We start from the raw sequence: 18,747 nt of genomic DNA, 5'->3' as shown, positions 1-18,747 counted from the left end.
CTTGCAAACTTTATATGCCCCAATATAGGGGAATGCCAGGGCCAAAAGAATGGGAATGGGTGGGTAGGGAAGTGGGGGGCGCTATGGGGGACTTTTCGGATAGCATTGGAAATGTAATTGAGGAAAATATGTAATAAAAATATTAAAAATCAAAAAAAATGAATTTTGTAGTGTCTTATGTGATACACTATTATAATTACATTTTATAAGAATTATCTCATATACTACATTTACATACATTTAAAATTATCAAATACTAAAGTAAGAAAATATGCAGGCATAAAAAAACATGTAGGCAAAAAATACTTGAGAAAACTTAAGTTGCATTTATTTCAGTATGAAGAGATTTATTTTTAAGGTCTTCGTAGAAACGGATTCTGTTGCCATGGAGCTGGAAAAAACAAAACAAAGATTTGAGGTTTATTAATACTAAGCAGTAGTATAGTAAGAAGATTCTTAGATCAAGTTAAAGCCAAAGCCCATTCAGGAAAGGATCCCGAGGAGGCTACTTAAGATTCTCTGGGTGGTATTTTCCTCATCTGTATCTTGGTATTCCTGAGAATTAAACATAAGGGACACACTATGTTTGGCACACAAGTTTCAAGTATTTTCCTGTAGTTTTCATTTTTCTTGCTGTAAAACACAAGCATTGTAAGCAATAAAGGTGCTAAGGAGATGTTTGAATCTTTTTAGTATGCACTCACTGTGATAGGTGACTTCTGTGCATTGTTATTCTGAAAACTGTAAGATGAGCTTGTATACTGCAATTGTCTCCTACTTTTTAAGCATGATTTCTGATTACTTTAATATTTAATTCTTTCTTTTCTTTTTCACTGGACCAATAAATGAGATTTCTTATTCACAGCTGGGCTTGATCCTGAAGGTAACCTTTTTTTACTAGCACAAATGGTTTGACATTTATTTAATATTGTGAATCTGCCATATCTACTATGTTTGGTGTTGACCTGAAGAGAAAAGCAGAGCAGCACTTCCAACCCTCTTCTCCCCTCTAGGCTTAGTCTTCTCAGGCAAACTATTGTATCCTGTCCGGGCAGGGAGAGAAGAAAAGGTACCTGGATTACACTACCACCTCATATAGCACTATCTGTTAGAGAAGAATATAAACAGAATCACTGCTGGACCAAGGGCACTGTCCAGCACAACAGCAACTGCCTCACTGAGCAGTGGTGGGAGCTCCAATAGGGAACTGCAATGTTATTCTGGTGTCTGAGGTCGCGAACACCCCCCTGTCCTCATCTTATTCTGCTCAGCCACTTTCCAACTTTCCCTGAAGAATTACATCTGCCTTGGCAACATATTTGGGGCTTTCCAGGACCTGGGCCATGGCCCAGATAAACAACTGATGTGTTTTGCTGAAACAAATGCTAGAAGGTTCTCCTGACCTATACCTGACAATGATGTCACTGTGGTTTTACTGTAGAAATGCTATACTCCTTCCTGAGATCTGGTGCCAAGAGGTCTTTGGTGAAAAGCCTGCTATTGATTGCCAGCTATAAGGATTCCAATATGGCCTTGTATGTGTGTGGTGGTCTGTAACCCACCTGGGTTCTAATATTCCTATAATTTAGAATGAATCAGTCAGAATTAAGTCTAATGTAGCAGTGCTGATTTTTTCTCCCTCACCACCTCTTTCTCAAGAGTTTCTCATGTGGCCAAGGTAGGCTTCAAATTCACTATATAGTCAAGACTGACCCAGAAATTCAGATTCTTCTGCCACCACCTCCCAAGTGCTCAGACTACAGGCCTGAATCATCATCACTCCTGGTTAAGGTTTCTAAATTATAAAGAGAATTAAATTGGGTTGGCACGTAGCTCAGGGAAACAACACTTGTCAAGGATATTAAAGGTGCTGGGTTCCCTACCAGTAAGTGGGGGGAGAATGAATTATTCAACATATTTCCATTCCAACTGAGACAAATAATACCTCATATAAGCTTTTATACTTATTCATTTTTAGAATTAGAAAGGGGTTGAAAACAAATGATTAAAAGAAATTTGCTTGCATTTCTCTAAGATAGGAATGATGACTTTTTAGTTTGGAGGATAGTCTGTCACTGCTAAGAGAATATTTGGGTGTCGTTGTGTAACTAGTTTCAGCAGAGTAATTAACTTTTTGCTGAGGCTCAAGTAACCCACTTGCATTCTGGGGCAGCAGCACCTCTCTTTGCCTCCTGCCTATGGACAGTGAGCAGCCTGCCCTGGCTCCTGCTTTAACATCTCCCTTTCACAGTTAATGGGCTGTGCTCTATAAACTGTGAGCCAAAGGAAACCCTCCTCCCAACTTGTCTTTAATGTGATTTTTGTTTTGTTTTCTTTGGTGACAGGGTTTGTCTGCACAGCTTTGAGTATCCCGGAACTTACTCCTTAGACCAGGCTGGCCTGCCTAGTGCTGGGATTAAAGGCTTGTGCCACCACTGCCTGACTTAATGTGGTATTGTACAACTAGGTGCTTGAAAAAGAATAAACCATTTAAGTTCAAGAGGCAAATTATCAAGTTTTTAATCTACAAACTTTCAGATAATGATATTCACTTATATGAAATATTAGAACTGAGAGAAGGAAAAGGTTGATTTAAATAATTGATGGTTTTCCTTTTCCCATCTTTGCACTTTATTTTTTCTCCATTTATCAAAATGAAGCTTCATAGTAAGAATTCCAGATTACACACAAAAAAAAACTTCTTTCTACATACCCTGCGATTGCTACTAGAAATGTTGGTGTGGTTTAATTTTTTTGCTCTTTTATTTTTTTCACATGTGTGAGGTTAGTTTGAAAAGACTGTCCTGTCATTAAACACTTGTATGAGAAGGTTTTAATGGTTTCATCACTGAATGAACTTCACTGTAATTGATTTCGCTCCTCCGTAAAGATAGCTATGGAAGGATATATTAGCAACATCATCAATTTTCTTTTGTTTTCTGACACTGGATTTACAACTTAAAACAAAATTCCACTTTGCTCAGCATAGGAGCAAATTCTACAAGTCTACAAAGAAAACAGCTCTATGTCTCACTATTTGCAAACCTTTACATAAATATAAAGCCCAAAATAAAAATGAATCAGTCATTGAGACCTGCAACTCACCATAAGTCCAAGGAACTTGAGGAGGCACACCTGGGTTAGGCGGATAAGGATATGTAGCCTGTGGGACTGGTTGATGAGAAGCAAACTGTGAATAAACTGGTTGTTGGTAATTGTAAGAAACAGGCGTGCGAGATGGAAAATACCCATTTCCTGGGTTAAAGGAATTTGCTTGTGGCTGTCCAGCAAAGTAACTAAAATGTTCAGAGTATGAACGATTGAAATGTGTGCTCTGAACAGTACTTGCAACTGTAGTCAACATTGGAGGAGGAGGAGGTTGCTGTATCTCATATGCTGTCATCCCTTGGTATGTGTGAGTAACAGCAGTGCCATTGCTGCTGCTGTACTGATAGAAACACCAAGAGTAGTATGGATATGAAGTTCCAAATGAACGCTCAGAAGAATTATATACTGGAGAACATGCAGACTGTGGAGGTATATTCCTGGATGTGCCAACTTTCTGAGTCAGGACTTTTGAATTCTGTTCAGAGTGAGTGTGCTGTACTGTTCCATTCATATTAAGGGCTGAGTTCCCATATGAGCCAAATGGTGCAGTATTGGGATTTGGTGCATCAGTCATACAGTTTTTTGGTGATTCACTTTTTATAGGCTGTGTTTTATCTACTTGCAGGACAGAAATTTTGTCCTGGATACACACAGGTTCTGGAGAGCTGGTGCCTGTATAATCTTCAGTAGACAAATTTAGTATTTTGTTATTTTCATGGTGAAAGTCTGTGCCACTCAAATAAATGTCCTTCTCAGACTGGGAAGCAGACACTGAGAGCAGAGATGTATCAGGTACAAGAGGGTCATAATTTCCTGCTGTTAGGTTTGAAGGAGACATCTGTGTGTGATCCACAGGGGTTTTATGGGACTCCTGTGCAGGTGTGTGGTCAGGTGAGTAAGAGGCATCTATATCCTTTTGGTCACAAGTTACTAAAGGACAGTCTTTCTTATCATTTGTTTCAGCTGCACTAGAATTCCCATTTCTTTTCTCTATGACATTTGAGTTTTCCTGCTGTTCAGTGAGAGATGCTAAAGCATCAGGTGAGCTGTCTGTTGGCTCTACTTTGCTTTCTGACTTTGGTGTGCAAGTGTCTTGTACACTTTCAGCAGGCGACACTGAACCAAGTATTGAGCTCTGTCTTTTGACCACTTCTGGAGATGTAGAGATGCTTTTCAGACTGTCAGAGGAATTTGATCCTATTTTGTTTTCATCATTGGGAGGAGATCCTGTAGTGCTATGGAGTGTAATGTAAATACAAACAACTTTAAAGATACAGTCACAACATTTTAATGGATAAACATTTGAAATTTTTATTTAGTGTAAGAATTAATAAGACTGACATTTTCTCATTTTACCAGAAGTATACAAGTAAAACATTTTTCAGTTTTACTCCCTTGGTTTGAATGTAGATATGGTTCTTGATGAAGATGATAGATTCCACATTTTTAAACATTTCTGATACTGTTAGAAGGCTGAGTTATTTGAAAAATCTTCTAATAAAAGCCTCTAATTTTAGAGGCTTTTATTCAAAAGTTCAGTATAATCTCTAGTTCATATACTTCGAACCCACTAACAAGCGCATTACTCATGAGTAGTTATCTTTCCCTGTCCCCATCCCTTTTAGTGTAACTATTAGTTATGGGTCCTTAACCACCGAATACATCTCCTTTTCTTTATAAAAGAAATGTTCTTTTGTTTGTACATCTTCTGAGAAAAAAAAAAACAGGCTAAGAAAATTCTTGCAATTTAATATCCATGACATTCTTACTAAGTTTAAAGTCTTAAAACTGGGCAATTATGGCAGTATCAAAACCCAGCATGTGTTGAGAAAGAATAGTACTGGTTCTCCTGAGTTGAGAGGAATTCATCTTTAGCCTAGAGTCTATACCCTTCTAAGAAAAATCAAAAGGCCCATGGTTTTTAATTTTATTTTGTTTTGGTTTTCTAAGGCAGGGTTTCTCTGTGTAAGAACCCTGGATGTCCTGGAACTCTCTTTGCAGACCAGGCTGAAAGAGTTCTGCCTGCCTCTTCCTCCCAAGTGCCAGGATTAAAGGTGCCCACCACCATGCCCAGCTTGAAAGGCCCATGTTTTAACCAATATAACCTAAAAAGGCTTTTTTTTTTCTTCCGAGACAGGGTTTCTCTGTGTAGCCCTGGCTGTCCTGGAACTCACTCTGTAGACTAGGCTGGCCTCGAACTCAGAAATCCACCTGCCTCTGCCTCCCGAGTGCTGGGGTTAAAGGCGTGCCCTACCACGCCCGGCCTAAAAAGGCATTTTAATTACAACCCATGTTGCCATCTAGTGCTATATAAACTGGGTTTCCAGAACAGTTAATTTGTCTTTCTTATTTCCAGTGATAATTTCCTGTGAAGACTCACAGCTGCCTAGATGACCTCTGTACCTTCAGAAGATATTCATTTCTTTCAAGTTAGCCCACTGTATCAATCTTGTAGCAGACAGTTTAATTCTTTAAGCAACAAATACTTAAGTTATCAAACCTAAGATAATTATGCTGGTGTATGTTACCCACAACTAATAGTTACATTAAAAGGGATGGGAACAGGGAAAGATAGCTACTCATGAGTAGCTACTTGTTAGTGGGTTAGTACTTTGTAATTTTATATGCCTCTTTATAATAATTCAGAGTTATATAAGCTATGAAAAGAATTCTAGAAATGTATTATTTTAAAAAAGGAAAATCAAGAAATAAATGCAGCTGTTCCTCCTTTTTATATTTTGTTATTTACTATCCTTCATAAAATGGAAAAAAATTGGATAGTCAGAAATCCAAAATTTTACAGAGGTGAATGATTTAGCACAAAATGATAAAAATGTAAGCAATGGCCGGGTGGTGGTGGTGCACACCTTTAATCCCAGCACTTGGGAGGCAGAGGCAGGTGGATTTCTGAGTTCGAGGCAGGCCTAGTCTACAGAGTGAGTTTCAGGACAGCCAGGGCTACACAGAGAAACCCTGTCTCGAAAAACCAAAAAGGAAGCAATGTAGTGAATTTTCTATAGTTAACTTACTCAGTTAAGTTACTTAACTAACTTTCTTTAAGAGAAACAGTCTTTGAAACCATATTCTTTGAGACCATAGTCTTCTACTTTACACTGTTAAAACATCCTTCTATGAAATAGAACATTAGTATGATGCCTGTGAAATACACACCATTTCTACTAATAATACCCCTTCGATATAAGAATACAATTTCTGGGGCTGGAGAGATGGCTCAGCAGTTAAGAGCACTGACTGCTCTTCTGAAGGTCCTCAGTTCAAATCCCAGCAACCACATGGTGGCTCACAACCATCCATAATGAGCGTGTCTGAAGGCAGCTACAGTGTACTTACATATACATAATAAATAAATCTTAAAAAAAAAGAATACAATTTCTCTTTAGGCAACTTTGAACTTTAGTTGATCTACAACTTAAAAATTAATCATGTGTCCTATTTTATGCATTTCTATGCAAGTTTGTTAAGCAATGTTTATTAATATAAATTTTTCTTTTTTGATTTAGCAATTATCCCTTTGTAAGCTCCAGATAACTTAATAATCTTATAGCATTTTCCCTCAATACTTAAGAGTGAAATTCAAGATCATTAGGCCTTATTTAACAAGCTTCCTCATCTGTTACACCTGTCCTCTAAGCTATGTGTATGATTCAATAGTTGACAAATTCCTTTATTAATTACCCATATTTATTTAGTTTTTATATTAAGAGGATTGGTGGCAACTCCTACCTTGGATGTTTGGATACTGTCTGTCTGTTTCCAACATCTTTCATGGTAACCTAAATAAGAGAAAAATATAATAAATTAAAATATAATAATAGAAAAGTAAAAACTGAAGTTTTCCATTAGTGATGACAAGCTACATTATAACATTCAAAACATTCACCCATTCCAAACACAGTGCTAGACTTACAGTATCTCACAGGTTTACAGCAACCACTTTATAAACATATGTAACATTCTTCTTGCCCATATACTTTAAATTCTCTAAGCATTATCTCCAAGCCCCAAATTCAAAGCCTTCAAATTACAGTGCTCTGAGCTATGACACAGAGCTGTGGAAATGTTTATATCAGGAACCTTTTGCTCCATGTAGAAATTAAAATTACTAGAAAATGACTTTTGGGCATTGTGAATGAAACATAAATGAATTTCATGTCTAGACTTTGGTCCCATTCCCAAAATATCTGAAAAAAAATACACACACACACACACACACACATATATACATACACATATGTGTATATATACTTATATATTTATATACATGTGTATATATATGTATATATATATATTTACTTATATATATATTTACTTATATATATATAACGAAATCTGGAAATTGCCAAAATCTGAAACATTTGTACTCATAAGTATTTTGGATTAGCACTATAAACCAGCCTGCATTTTCTACTCTTCTATGGAAAAACAGCACCATTTTCTAGTCTTGGCTGATTTACTACTTCTAACTATACTAAGAATTCCATTTCCATTTAAATCACCAAAATAAATAAAATCCCTATAACCAACATATTTCACATGACATTATGCTTTAGCATGTAAGGAAAAGATAAAGTTTAGATTCCTTATGTAGGCCTATATTTAAGACCTGAACATCTCCCAACCTCTGGACCTGGTCTGTGTTAAGCTCTCAGGCCTGAAACAACCTCCTTTAAGTTTTGTCTCATTTTCCTTGGCACCAACTAAAATTAGCTGAAGCACAGTTCTAGGGATAGACCACTTGCCTGGCATGCACAATACACACAGTGTGGGTTCAAATCTTAACACTATAAAAATAAATTAGGAGTTTATTTATTTGCCGTATAATTTATAAATCCTATAAAAAGGATTTAGCCAGTTTTTAATGTTCAGTATATTGGCCAAAGAAACCATCTGAGAAATAAAATTGGTCAATCACTGGTATAACTCACATCCACAATAATGAACCTGCCCCTCTTATTAACCATTAAAATTTATTCCTTCATGAAATACTTCCTAAATTAAAAAGCTGAAAATTATGTACTTGTAAGGTACCTTAATCACACAAGTCTATAAATAATGAGTCATTTAATCTAATACTAATAGTTAGCAGGCTGAATTGAAAACATCAACTTTTCTATTCTGTAAACTACTTTTCTGGTTGGAGAAAGCTTGTTTTCATGAATATTTGCAAGACTGATTTAAAAACATTTGTACCTTTTGTTTTTTAGAACTGGGAACAGTGTCTGTATTTCCTTTTCCCTGAGAGACTTCACATGTGTCTGCAGTCACAGGTCGCTTTTTAGAGGAGTCTGAAATGTTTTTTACTGTGCACTCTGCACCTGGAGGTGTCTGCTCAGAAACCCCAGGTTGACTGCTGTCCTCCCCAGGTTCTGTAACGGGTGTCTCCATCTTTTCTTGTCTGTTTTGTTGCAAAGCATTCCTTTTGTTGCGCAGCATTTGGAGAAAGAGAAGATTAGTGGACAATTTAGTATCTTTAGCACTTAGCACCTTCATATGTTCAATTGTCTTCATAACTTTTATAATATGAACCATTTTTCCAAAATCTTTCTGAGGGACAGACATTACATTTTTGAGTAAAAGAAAAAACTGCTTGTAGTTATGTTCTAATTCTGCCACAGTGTTTCCAAAATTTACAGATGCAGTATGTGGTACCAAGTCAATATACGTGGAAACTGAATACTTAGAGTTATTCAGAAGTCTTTTAACTCCTGTAAGTTCCTTAAGTTCTCTGTAGAATAAATGTAGAGCATAGGAACAGTTAGAAGCTTCACCATATTCATAGATAACAGCCAGCTCTTTCTTAAGGACAGAAATTGCAGTCTCTACCAGTTTCCAAAGGCAATGTGTTTGGGTGTCACCAACAGAAAGGGAAACCACTTCTTCTTGGCAGCCAATTAGCTCAGGAAGAAGAGACCAATCGAACCAGAGCATACCTCGAAATCTCTGGTTGTGCAGTTTCTTTGCTATTAAATTTTTAAGGTAGTGAATTGTTTCTGAGATCATGACAATTTCAATATAAATCTCAATAGCTTCAGGCTTTAAAATGACTGCTCCCAGGTTGTGGTTGCTTAGCATATCTAAAACATTTTCTTCCATGATAAAAATATTATCTATGTTATCTTCTTGCAGCATCTGAAAGTATTTTTTTAAAATTTCTAAGTGATCTGTACATCTGAGAGTGAGGCCCTGTAACTCCTCTAGGTCTGCAGATTTAGCTTGATCCAGTATCTCACCAACACAAGAAATATCTGGATATGAAAGCCAAGCTTTGTTCAGCCTACAGTTTAATATGCTACCCAGAGTGGATTGTTTGGAAGCAATAATAGCATCTTCTTGAAGCCCAATACTAGTGGGTTCATTGTTTAAACCTTTGGATAAGACATCATAGATCTTCTTCAACTTAGAAAAAGCACTCTCATTTATTTCCTCCATTTCTCTATTCTTTCCTGAATGTTTTTTGGGTAAAGAGCAGCTTTTTTCTTTCCATACAAGACTTTTTGCAGCATCGAAATATATATGCTCCAGACCATAAAGACAGACCTTGATACTTATTTCTTCATTGCTCTTGATAAAACTAACCTTTGAGGAGACTATTTCTATAATGATCCACAAATGATCTTTCTTTCCTGGATAGGAATGGACTTTAGGAGAGCCCCCAGGTACACTGATCAACTTCAGAGTGCTTTTTCTTAAGGCTTCCAGGTCTCCTAAACTATCTCCAAAGTTAACTCCACAGGCAAATGGAACAGAAAGACAAAAGTCAAAGCAATCAGAATAGTGCTTCATTATGGCTTCACATTCATTAATTTGCCGTTTGTATTTTAATAATGCGTAATATGAATTCTTTTCTTTTTTTGTTTCTGTTAAGAATTCAACTAACTGATTATGATAATTCTGTAACTCACAGAATGCATTGTATTTTAGTCGTCCTTGAAAACCAGGGTAGAAATTGGACTGCAGTTGATATCCACGTGGCCTGCGAAGCAGTTCACTGTACAAGCTCTCATCATACCAAAGCAAGCTTCGGAATGTTGGTTTACCTTCTAAGAATCTTTTTTTGTTTTCAATAAATTGAATAGTTTCCATTGCCATCTGAAGTTCTACCCAAGTATCAACAGCACATGGTTTCAATTTAAGTCTACAATTATTCCACAAGTTTTGTTCTACCAATAGCTTTCTTGAAATCAGGATTTGGTCAATTGAACATTCTTGCTGTCTTTCAAAAGCTTGAACAAATAAAGGGAGAATATTTTGACAAAGTTTAGTCTCCTCTTCTAAAATCTGAAGAGATGCTGCTTCATCTGCTCTCTGTAAAATTTGAGACAGTTCTGTTACATGAGATGTGTAATTAGGTGAGTGATGTTCTTTTAGTTCCTTCTGAAGAGTAGCAACTTTAGGGTTCCCATGTAAAACAGGCCTATGATTAGTTTCTACAATGGCTGGCCTGGAGAGACAGTCAGAGTGAGAGTTGTTATTAACTTTAATTTGCCCTGCTTCCTTTTTTTCTTTAAGCTGATTAGGAATGTCTTTCAAAGCAATTGTGTCTACAGTAGAATTTTTAGTGCTTAGGTGAGAATCAGTTAAGTTGTTTGTAATTATTTTCTTGTTAACATGAAATGATTCTTCTTTTAGGATCTTATTTTGACTTTTGTACTTAAAACTAATAGGTGATCCTTCAGTAATAATTTTTTTATAAACTGCTTGCTCAATTTTCCTAATTTTTTCTTCCTCAATGTATTTTGCCATATATCTTTTTGAAGGACCCGTTACATTCTCCTTTAAAAGCATAGAACTATCATTGCAAGATAGGTTCTTCATATTTTTCTTACAAATTTTACTTTCTTCAGTTACTGATGTTAGATCTAATTTAGAATGCATAGTAATATTCATCTCATTCTCATTTACATCGAAGAGTCCATTTTCCCCTACAGAAGATTCTTCCTCTCCAGCTGTCACTAGAATTGATGAGACTGGAGGAATAGTGTAACTTTTGCTTGCTATATCTTCCGTAGGAATGCTTGATGTGGTCTCCATAGGAACTGTACACTTTTCTATAGGAAAAATTGCTTCTCCATTTTTAACACCATCAGATACACAATTATCTTCTTCATAAATATCAACACTTAAAATGGGCTTATTTTTTGAGCCTAAAACTGAAACATGTATGTCAGTGTTAGCTTTACAAGTTGAATCATAACTTTTATCTGGATTGTGACTTGTATTTTCTTTTATGAAACTTAAATACACTGGATTGCTTTCACAGAGAACTGTTTTATCCTCAGAATTATATTCTTTTGCTATATCCCTAATACTATGTGTTGTATGGTTTTTAAGTTTTGCAGAGTCACTATTACATAACTGTGTATGTGTCTGATATTCTTTTTCAGTTAGTGTTTCTTTTGGGTCAAGCATATTCCCACTTGTTTCAGAAAAATGTTCAAGTTCAGAAGAGCTTTCATTTCCCACAATGCTATTAGTGTATTCTAACTGACTTATACTTTGAGATGTGTAAGCTAGAGGTAACTGTGGTTCTGGAAACTGCTCATCACAAAATTCTCTCACGTGGAAAGTGGTAAGACTACTGGAAACATGCCCAGACATGACTTCACTAGAAAGGCACTCTGCAATCCTCTCTCTGTTTGTTCTATATAATCTGTGCTTTGATACCGGGGTCAATGACTCCTCAATGTCAAATCTTAAAAATCTTTTATCTCCCTGTCTGTCATATTTTCTTTTGGACAAAAAATGCTTAGAATATCTTCTTTCAGACATCAAACTATCACCTTGATGATCACAACTTTCCCAGAAATTATTATGTATTACTGCATATGCTTTTGGTAATGGGCCCTTCCTCTTTTGTCCCACTTTAGATATAAGCTGCAAAGATGTATGAACTCTTCTATGGGCTTTTTTTAAGTGAAGAACAGCTTTGTTCAATTTCCTGGACAGATGTTTGCTTTTACATAAAGATGCTTCATTATTTAGAATATTCAGTACATTCCTAATGTGCTTCTCTGACTGCGAAAATGTTTTAATTCGTCCTTGGGATAAGGAAGAGAAACGGTCAGATGAACCATGGCTTGTTGGCCTTCTCTTCTTCTCGTGAGTTTCATGCTCCCTTAAGTCTTTATCGGCTATGTTCTGACCCCTGGAAGAAGATGCATGCAGGGTTCTTTTGCTACTTCTTGATTGCATGTCCTTTTTATTTCTAGTATCATTAAAGACAGGTTTTGATTTTGTGGGACATTTACTCTTATCATTCATTACTGTGACATTAGATGGTTCAGTAGACAAAGAGTCATTGTTTGGTTTTCCAGATCCTTGATCCACATGTGTATTATGACTTGAGTTGGAAGAATGGGAACTTTCAGACTTGCTCACATCTCCTGATTCTTGCACTGAATTACCAAACTTATTTGCACATGAAAAACTTGAATTTTCTCCAGAAGGTTGGGAGCACATGCCAAATCCAGAAGCATTCCCTTCCTTATTTGTTTCTGGTTCTGTAGATTCAGTTACCTGTTTGTAAAAATTATCTTTCAACTCTAAAGATTCATCAGTGGGACTGATTCGTAGACTAAGTAAGTTTGTAATTGTAACTTGTAGATCTGGAAGAAAAATTGGGTTGTAGAACTCTCTTTTGTCTTGTGAACAGAAAGAAACACAGTTACATTCTGTAGAACTATGCTGATCAGTACCCTCCCTTCTTGCAAAACTTGAGGTTTCTATTTCCTCATAACTGCTTCCAAATAGGCCTTCCCAATCAATCCGAGACTTTAGAGACTCATATAACTCAAATTCTTCACAAAGGTCGTTTCCCTGGCTATGCATATTTTGTTGAAATTCAGAAGCATTATGTTCTTCAAGATCTACCTCAATTTCACTTCCCAATCCAGTTTTAAGAGCTGAATTCTCATTTACCAACTGATGAAAGTCTTGTAATTTATCTTTATCAGTATCAATTTCACATTCAGAAATGCTGTGTTTTATTAAACCCAAATCTGAACTCTCAGAGGAACAAATTTCTTTTAACTCGTCTTTTTGATGATCCCCAAGACTTGTGCTTACTGTAAGGACAGTAGTGCCAACTATTTGTTTTGTAGCATTTGAGGCTACACACACTGAAGAGCCTTCAATTTCTGGAAATGTGGACACCAAGTGCTCTAGGCCTCTTTGATCATTTGGTGCATGCCTTTGTTCTACAGCTTCAGTCTCTGATGATGCTGTTTCTGCTGGTTTACCGTTTTTCCCCCGAAATGAGTTAAATGTGAAACATTCTTCAGAATTCAGAATTTCTACTTCGGTGTTACTCTTAATTTCCCTCATTTCAACTATATTGGTGAAATGGTCATTTGCAAGACAATCTTGTTTCTCACTTCCATTTATGTTATCTGTATTGTGTTCTTTAGCCTCATTTGGATTTTCATCATCTCTTTGTTCTTGCAAATTAATTTTCAAGTTCAGATCACAGCTCAATTCTGCATCATAAGACAGGCTATGATTCTGCACACCATCTTTAACATGAGCAGCTTCTACTTTGTGACAGTTATATGGTGATACTTCCCCATTTTCATTTTCCCTCTGGACACATGTATATTCTCCAATTATGTTGCAAACTGAACTGTCAAGAGAGATGTCAATGGCAGCAGATGAAATAACTCTATCAGTGAGCTTTTCACTGGCCAGGGGAACATCTTTTGCTTCCTGGAAGGCATCAGACAAAATGTTACCAAAGTTCTGATTATTTTGTACTGTTTTTAATTCTATTAGCCCTTGAGTCATGGCAAAATTTGTATTGTCTTCATGCTCCAAAGAGTGTTGAGGGTACTTTTGTGAAAGACACTCTATAGTTGGAGTAAGAGAACACTCTAATTCCAATGCTGCATGATATAGTTCATTTTTATCCCCTGTGGAAGATATGGGAAACTTGGGCATTTGTAACTTATGAGTAACTCCGATTTTTTCACAATTACCACTTAAAGAATTAAGATTTCCTCCTTCTTTGTGTTCCTGGTACAATGTATTGGAATTATCAATTGGGCTTTTAACAGTTTCATTAGTAAGAACAGTTTCTTTGCACCAAGTATGGTTTACTCCATCTTTAGTGCTGTCTTCTGTGCTGATGGAGGTTCTCATCATTCCCGTATCTTGGATGTATTCACATAGATTTCCTTTCTTCTGGGCTGGGAAGATTGTAGACATCTGGTGACCAACCTTATATATACTGTTTATATCAGAAGATGGTGACTCTTGAGAGAAATGACCCTGAGAGTCGTTGCTACAAGTATTTTCTGATTCATTGGAGTTCCGTGGCTCGCTGCTCAGAGCTGTTAAAACTGGGCCATTGCTTCTCATTTGAGCTCTCTGGACCTGTTCTTCACTGAGTTTTTGTTTCCTGACATCTGAAAGTGCATTTGATAAAGAACTGGGGAAGGAAGAACTGTGTTGTTCTTTAAATTGTTCTGTAACAGCAATGCTACTGGATGCTATACAGTCATGGCCCTTTGAGCTGCTATTATGAGCCTGATAGTGTGAACTTTCAGAAGAGAATTTGAAGCAAGAGGCATTCAAACAACTAGTAATGGTATGATCAGCAGGAACTTCCGATGAAGAGATGGAACTAGTTGGCATACATGTCAGCTTTATTTGTGAATCACCACAACTCAAATTCTTATCAAATGGCAAAACATCACTCAAACCTGCAGTGCTACTTTTGTTTCTCATGCTCTGTTCTCTCTTCATCAGTCTTGGGTCCTTAATGAGTTTTGAAGTAATAACTGTACTTGAGCCAGTATTGTTGTGAGAGGGAAAAGCAGCAGAAATACTACTTAAAATACTTCTAAGATATGTCACACTGAACAGGTCACCATTACCACTTGCTGTGTTATCAGTGGGTATGAAAGAAAAACCTGAATTGTGTGTGTATACTTGAGAAGCATCTCTAAGATTTGATGAATTTTCTGTCTGTCTGTTGTATGCTTCAAGCACAGAATTGTTTCCATTTTGCACATTTCCATAAGAACTAGAAGTATCTGAGCTGAAAGGACCCATCTCTGAATTTAGTGCTTTACATGGACAATTTTCCTGAACAAATGGATCGACAGGTTTCCTGAAGTGCTCAAAGATGACTGTAGCATCTTTTCCTTTTCCAATTCTTTTAGCAATTGTACAGTTATTCAGAGAACATGCTCTTTCTGTGGAAACATAAATAAAAAAGTATGTCATGGGTGAGTATAGCTGACAGTTCAGTTAAATAACCCAATGATGACCATCTCTTCTTGCAGAAAAGAAAAGAGATTAAGAGACTAAGTAACAAAATATTGAAATGGAAAATATGAACCTAGTCTAGCAACTTGACTGCATGACAACACATGTACATACATGTAAATAAAATACATTAAAAAAATTAAAGTAGGGAGAAAGAATCCTATAAACCCTTTCTCTATAGCCACAGCATAGTAAGCACCCTTGGAAGTAATAAAGACTGAACATTTTAGCCACACGCTTGGGATAAGTTTTGAAAGTAAAATTGGGTGTGGTGGCACATGTTTGCAATCTCATCACTTTAGAGGCTGAGGAAGTGGAATGGCTAGCCTGGGTTATATATACCAAGCACCAGACCAACTAAGGTTACAAAGCAACATGGTTTATCAAAACAAAATACTTTAGAAAAAGGCCCAAATCAGTTGACTTAGAAATTATTTACTGCTGATCTTACTGAAGTAAAAAAGATTCTATAGAGCTGGGCAATGGTGGTGCACACCTTTAATCCTAGAACTTGGGTGACAGAGGCAGGTGGATTCTGTGAGGTCAATTTGTTTGAGGCCAGCCTGGTCTATAGAGTGAGCTCCAAGACAGCCATGGCTACACAAAAACCAAGACTTGTCTCAAAAAACAAGACTCTAGAGGAATACCATATTAGAAACAACTGTATGTTAATATATTATGTAGGAAAAATGAAACGAACAAGTTCCTATATAAACAAAAAGTACAGAGAAAGCTTTATACATTTGTGATCATTTGTGTTTTTTTCCATTTTTTTTTCATTTGAAAGTTTCATACTTTAAATAATGAAGTTTAATTATTCTCACCCCCACATGTCCCTTCCTCATCCCTCTTCCTATCCAACTGCCAGCCATCCTCATATAGAAGAATGTCAGATAAACTGGTAAGAACAGACTGGCTAGCCAAAAGCTAATAGTGATCTTTTTGCCAGAAAAATTTTTGACTCCAGACAAAATTACTTTTAAACAGTTCTTTGAGCTGGGCGGTGATGGCACACGCCTTTAATCCCAGCACTTGGGAGGCAGAGGCAGGTAGATTTCTGAGTTCGAGGCCAGCCTGGTCTACAGAATGAGTTCCAGGACAGCCAGGGCTATACAGAGAAACCCTGTCTCGAAGAAAAAAACAAAACAAAACAATTCTTTGACAAATATAATTTTACCATATATTAAATTTATATAAAAGGAAATTTATATATAAGTAAGAATATGCTTATTTTTACAAGAAAATTAAATGTTGGCTGAATGTTTGGTACACTAAGAGCACTTTCAATATCTTTAAGAGTTAACTGATACTTTAATTTTCTAATCATCAATCATAAGAAAGTTTTTTCTTTCCTAAATATATAGTATAAAATGGGACAATATTAACAACTATTTCTGAAAATTTTGGAAATTGTCTTAATTAAAAGCTAAATTAAGCTGGGCAGTGGTGGCACACACCTTTAATCCCAGTACTTGGGAGGCAGAGGCAGGCAGATTTCTGAGTTCGAGGCCAGCCTGGTCTACAGAGTGAGTTCCAGGACAGCCAGGGCTACACAGAGAAGAGAAACCCTGTCTCGAAAAACAAAACAAAACAAAAAAGCTAAATTAATGTAAAAGTCATCAGTAACTTTAAAATCACACTTTCTAGCATAACAGAATCCAAAGATACACTAATTTGATACATGCTGAGGATGACAGGAGGAACATTGTAAAACTCTCTTTTTCTGGAATTGAGCTTCTGAATCTCAGGCAAAGGCTCAGGCAGTATGTGTTGGCACTGCACTGTGTGATGGGGTAAATAGTACACAAGGCACATACCATATATTCAAAGTGGCAGGGAAGTTACACCCGACAGAAGTGTGGGTAAGACAAGACACACCTTGGACTCATAACAGGTTTGATTTGGAATGAATTTTTTGGTCATTCATGTTCATACACTTTTTATTGTTGCCAAAATTTTCATAACCCTCACATTTGATTACATGACCCCATATAGGGTCATGACTCATAGTCTAAGAAGCTGTGATACTGACCTACAGGTAAGTGAAAGTATTAAAACACTACTTAAAAACTCAAGACTTGATGACTTCACAAGTGAAGTCAAATATTTGAAAAAATTAATACCAAATCAGCACCAACTTAAAAATATAGAATACTTCTCAACTCAGCCTATGAGATCATACCACCCTTATATTAAGATGACACATAAACATCTCAAGGAAACTACATATTGCTATCTCTTATGAATACAAGGATAGAATTCGTTAATAAAATTGTAGCAAGCAGAGTCAAGACCACCTAAGATATATATCAGGACCAAATGATATTATTCAGATGTCCAATTCAAGAGATAAAAAACATTTGACAAAATGTAACTTTTAACTTATTAAACTAGGAACAAAAGGGAGCTTTTAATATGACAAAAGGTATCTACAAAAAGGTCACAACTGGGCTGGTGAGATGGCTCAGTGGGTAAGAGCACCCGACTGCTGAGTTCAAATCCCAGCAACCACATGGTGGCTCACAACCTTCCGCAACGAGATCTGGCGCCCTCTTCTGGAGTGTCTGAAGACAGCTACAGTGTACTTACATATAATAAATAAATCTTTAAAAAAAAAAAGAAGGTCACAACTGACATCAGACTTATTGATAAAAGACTGGAATTTCTCGCTATTTTTTAAAGATGTATGTAATTTAAATATATGGGTGTTTTGTCTGTATGTGCATTTACACATCAGAAGGTGGCACTGGGTCCCACTGGATTATGGTTATTGATGGCTGTGAGCCACCATCTAGGTGCTGTGAACTGAACTCAGGACTTCTGGAAGAACAGTCACTGACCTTCATCACTGAGCCATCCCTCCAGCTGCAATACCCCCCCCCCCCCCAAATTTAAGAACAAGATATTTGTTCTCACAACTTCTCAAACATTCAGTTTGAGATACTAGACAAGTAAAAACCAAAATCCAACAGCTAACCAAAAAACCCCAGAACAAACTAAACCCTAAGCCCAACCAACCAACCAAGCAAAAACCAAAAAGATAAACTCTCAAATAACAAAACATATAAGAAAAACTATCCTTATAGGCTGATGGATGACCTTGTATATAGAAAGTCCAAGGAATATACTAAAATGTTAAGTAACAAACTCAGCCAAGCTGCTGAAAATGAGATCATTATGCAAAACTGTCCACAGTTCTATTGTAGTGACCAAAACAGAACGAAAAATAAGAATTGAATTTATGTGGCACATGCCTTTAATCCTCGCACTCGGGAGGCAGAGGCAGGCCGATTTTTGAGTTCGAGGCCAGCCTGGTCTACAAAGTGAGTTCCAGGACATCCGGGGCTACACAGA

The 18,747-nt window shown here is 36.6% G+C and overlaps 1 protein-coding gene across 2 annotated transcripts in view; it reads right to left on the bottom strand.

Moving 5' to 3' along the window:
- Positions 1–303: 303 nt before the first annotated feature.
- Positions 304–18,747, bottom strand: part of Tex15 (testis expressed 15, meiosis and synapsis associated) — a 67,937-nt gene continuing 49,493 nt past the window's right edge. For both annotated transcript variants that reach the window (XM_021170328.1, XM_021170329.1), the window contains 4 exons: positions 8,320–15,320; positions 6,853–6,902; positions 3,106–4,343; positions 304–391 (listed from right to left, as the gene is read on the bottom strand). In XM_021170328.1, the coding sequence (XP_021025987.1) occupies positions 354–391; positions 3,106–4,343; positions 6,853–6,902; positions 8,320–15,320 (8,327 nt within the window). In that variant the 3' untranslated portion in view covers positions 304–353. The remainder of the gene's footprint in view (positions 392–3,105; positions 4,344–6,852; positions 6,903–8,319; positions 15,321–18,747) is intronic.

Source organism: Mus caroli, chromosome 8, assembly GCF_900094665.2.
Source record: "Mus caroli chromosome 8, CAROLI_EIJ_v1.1, whole genome shotgun sequence".
NCBI classification, from domain to species: domain Eukaryota; kingdom Metazoa; phylum Chordata; class Mammalia; order Rodentia; family Muridae; genus Mus; species Mus caroli.
The sequence above is the reverse complement of the archived record's forward strand: the minus strand, read 5'-3'. Positions and strand labels throughout refer to the sequence as shown.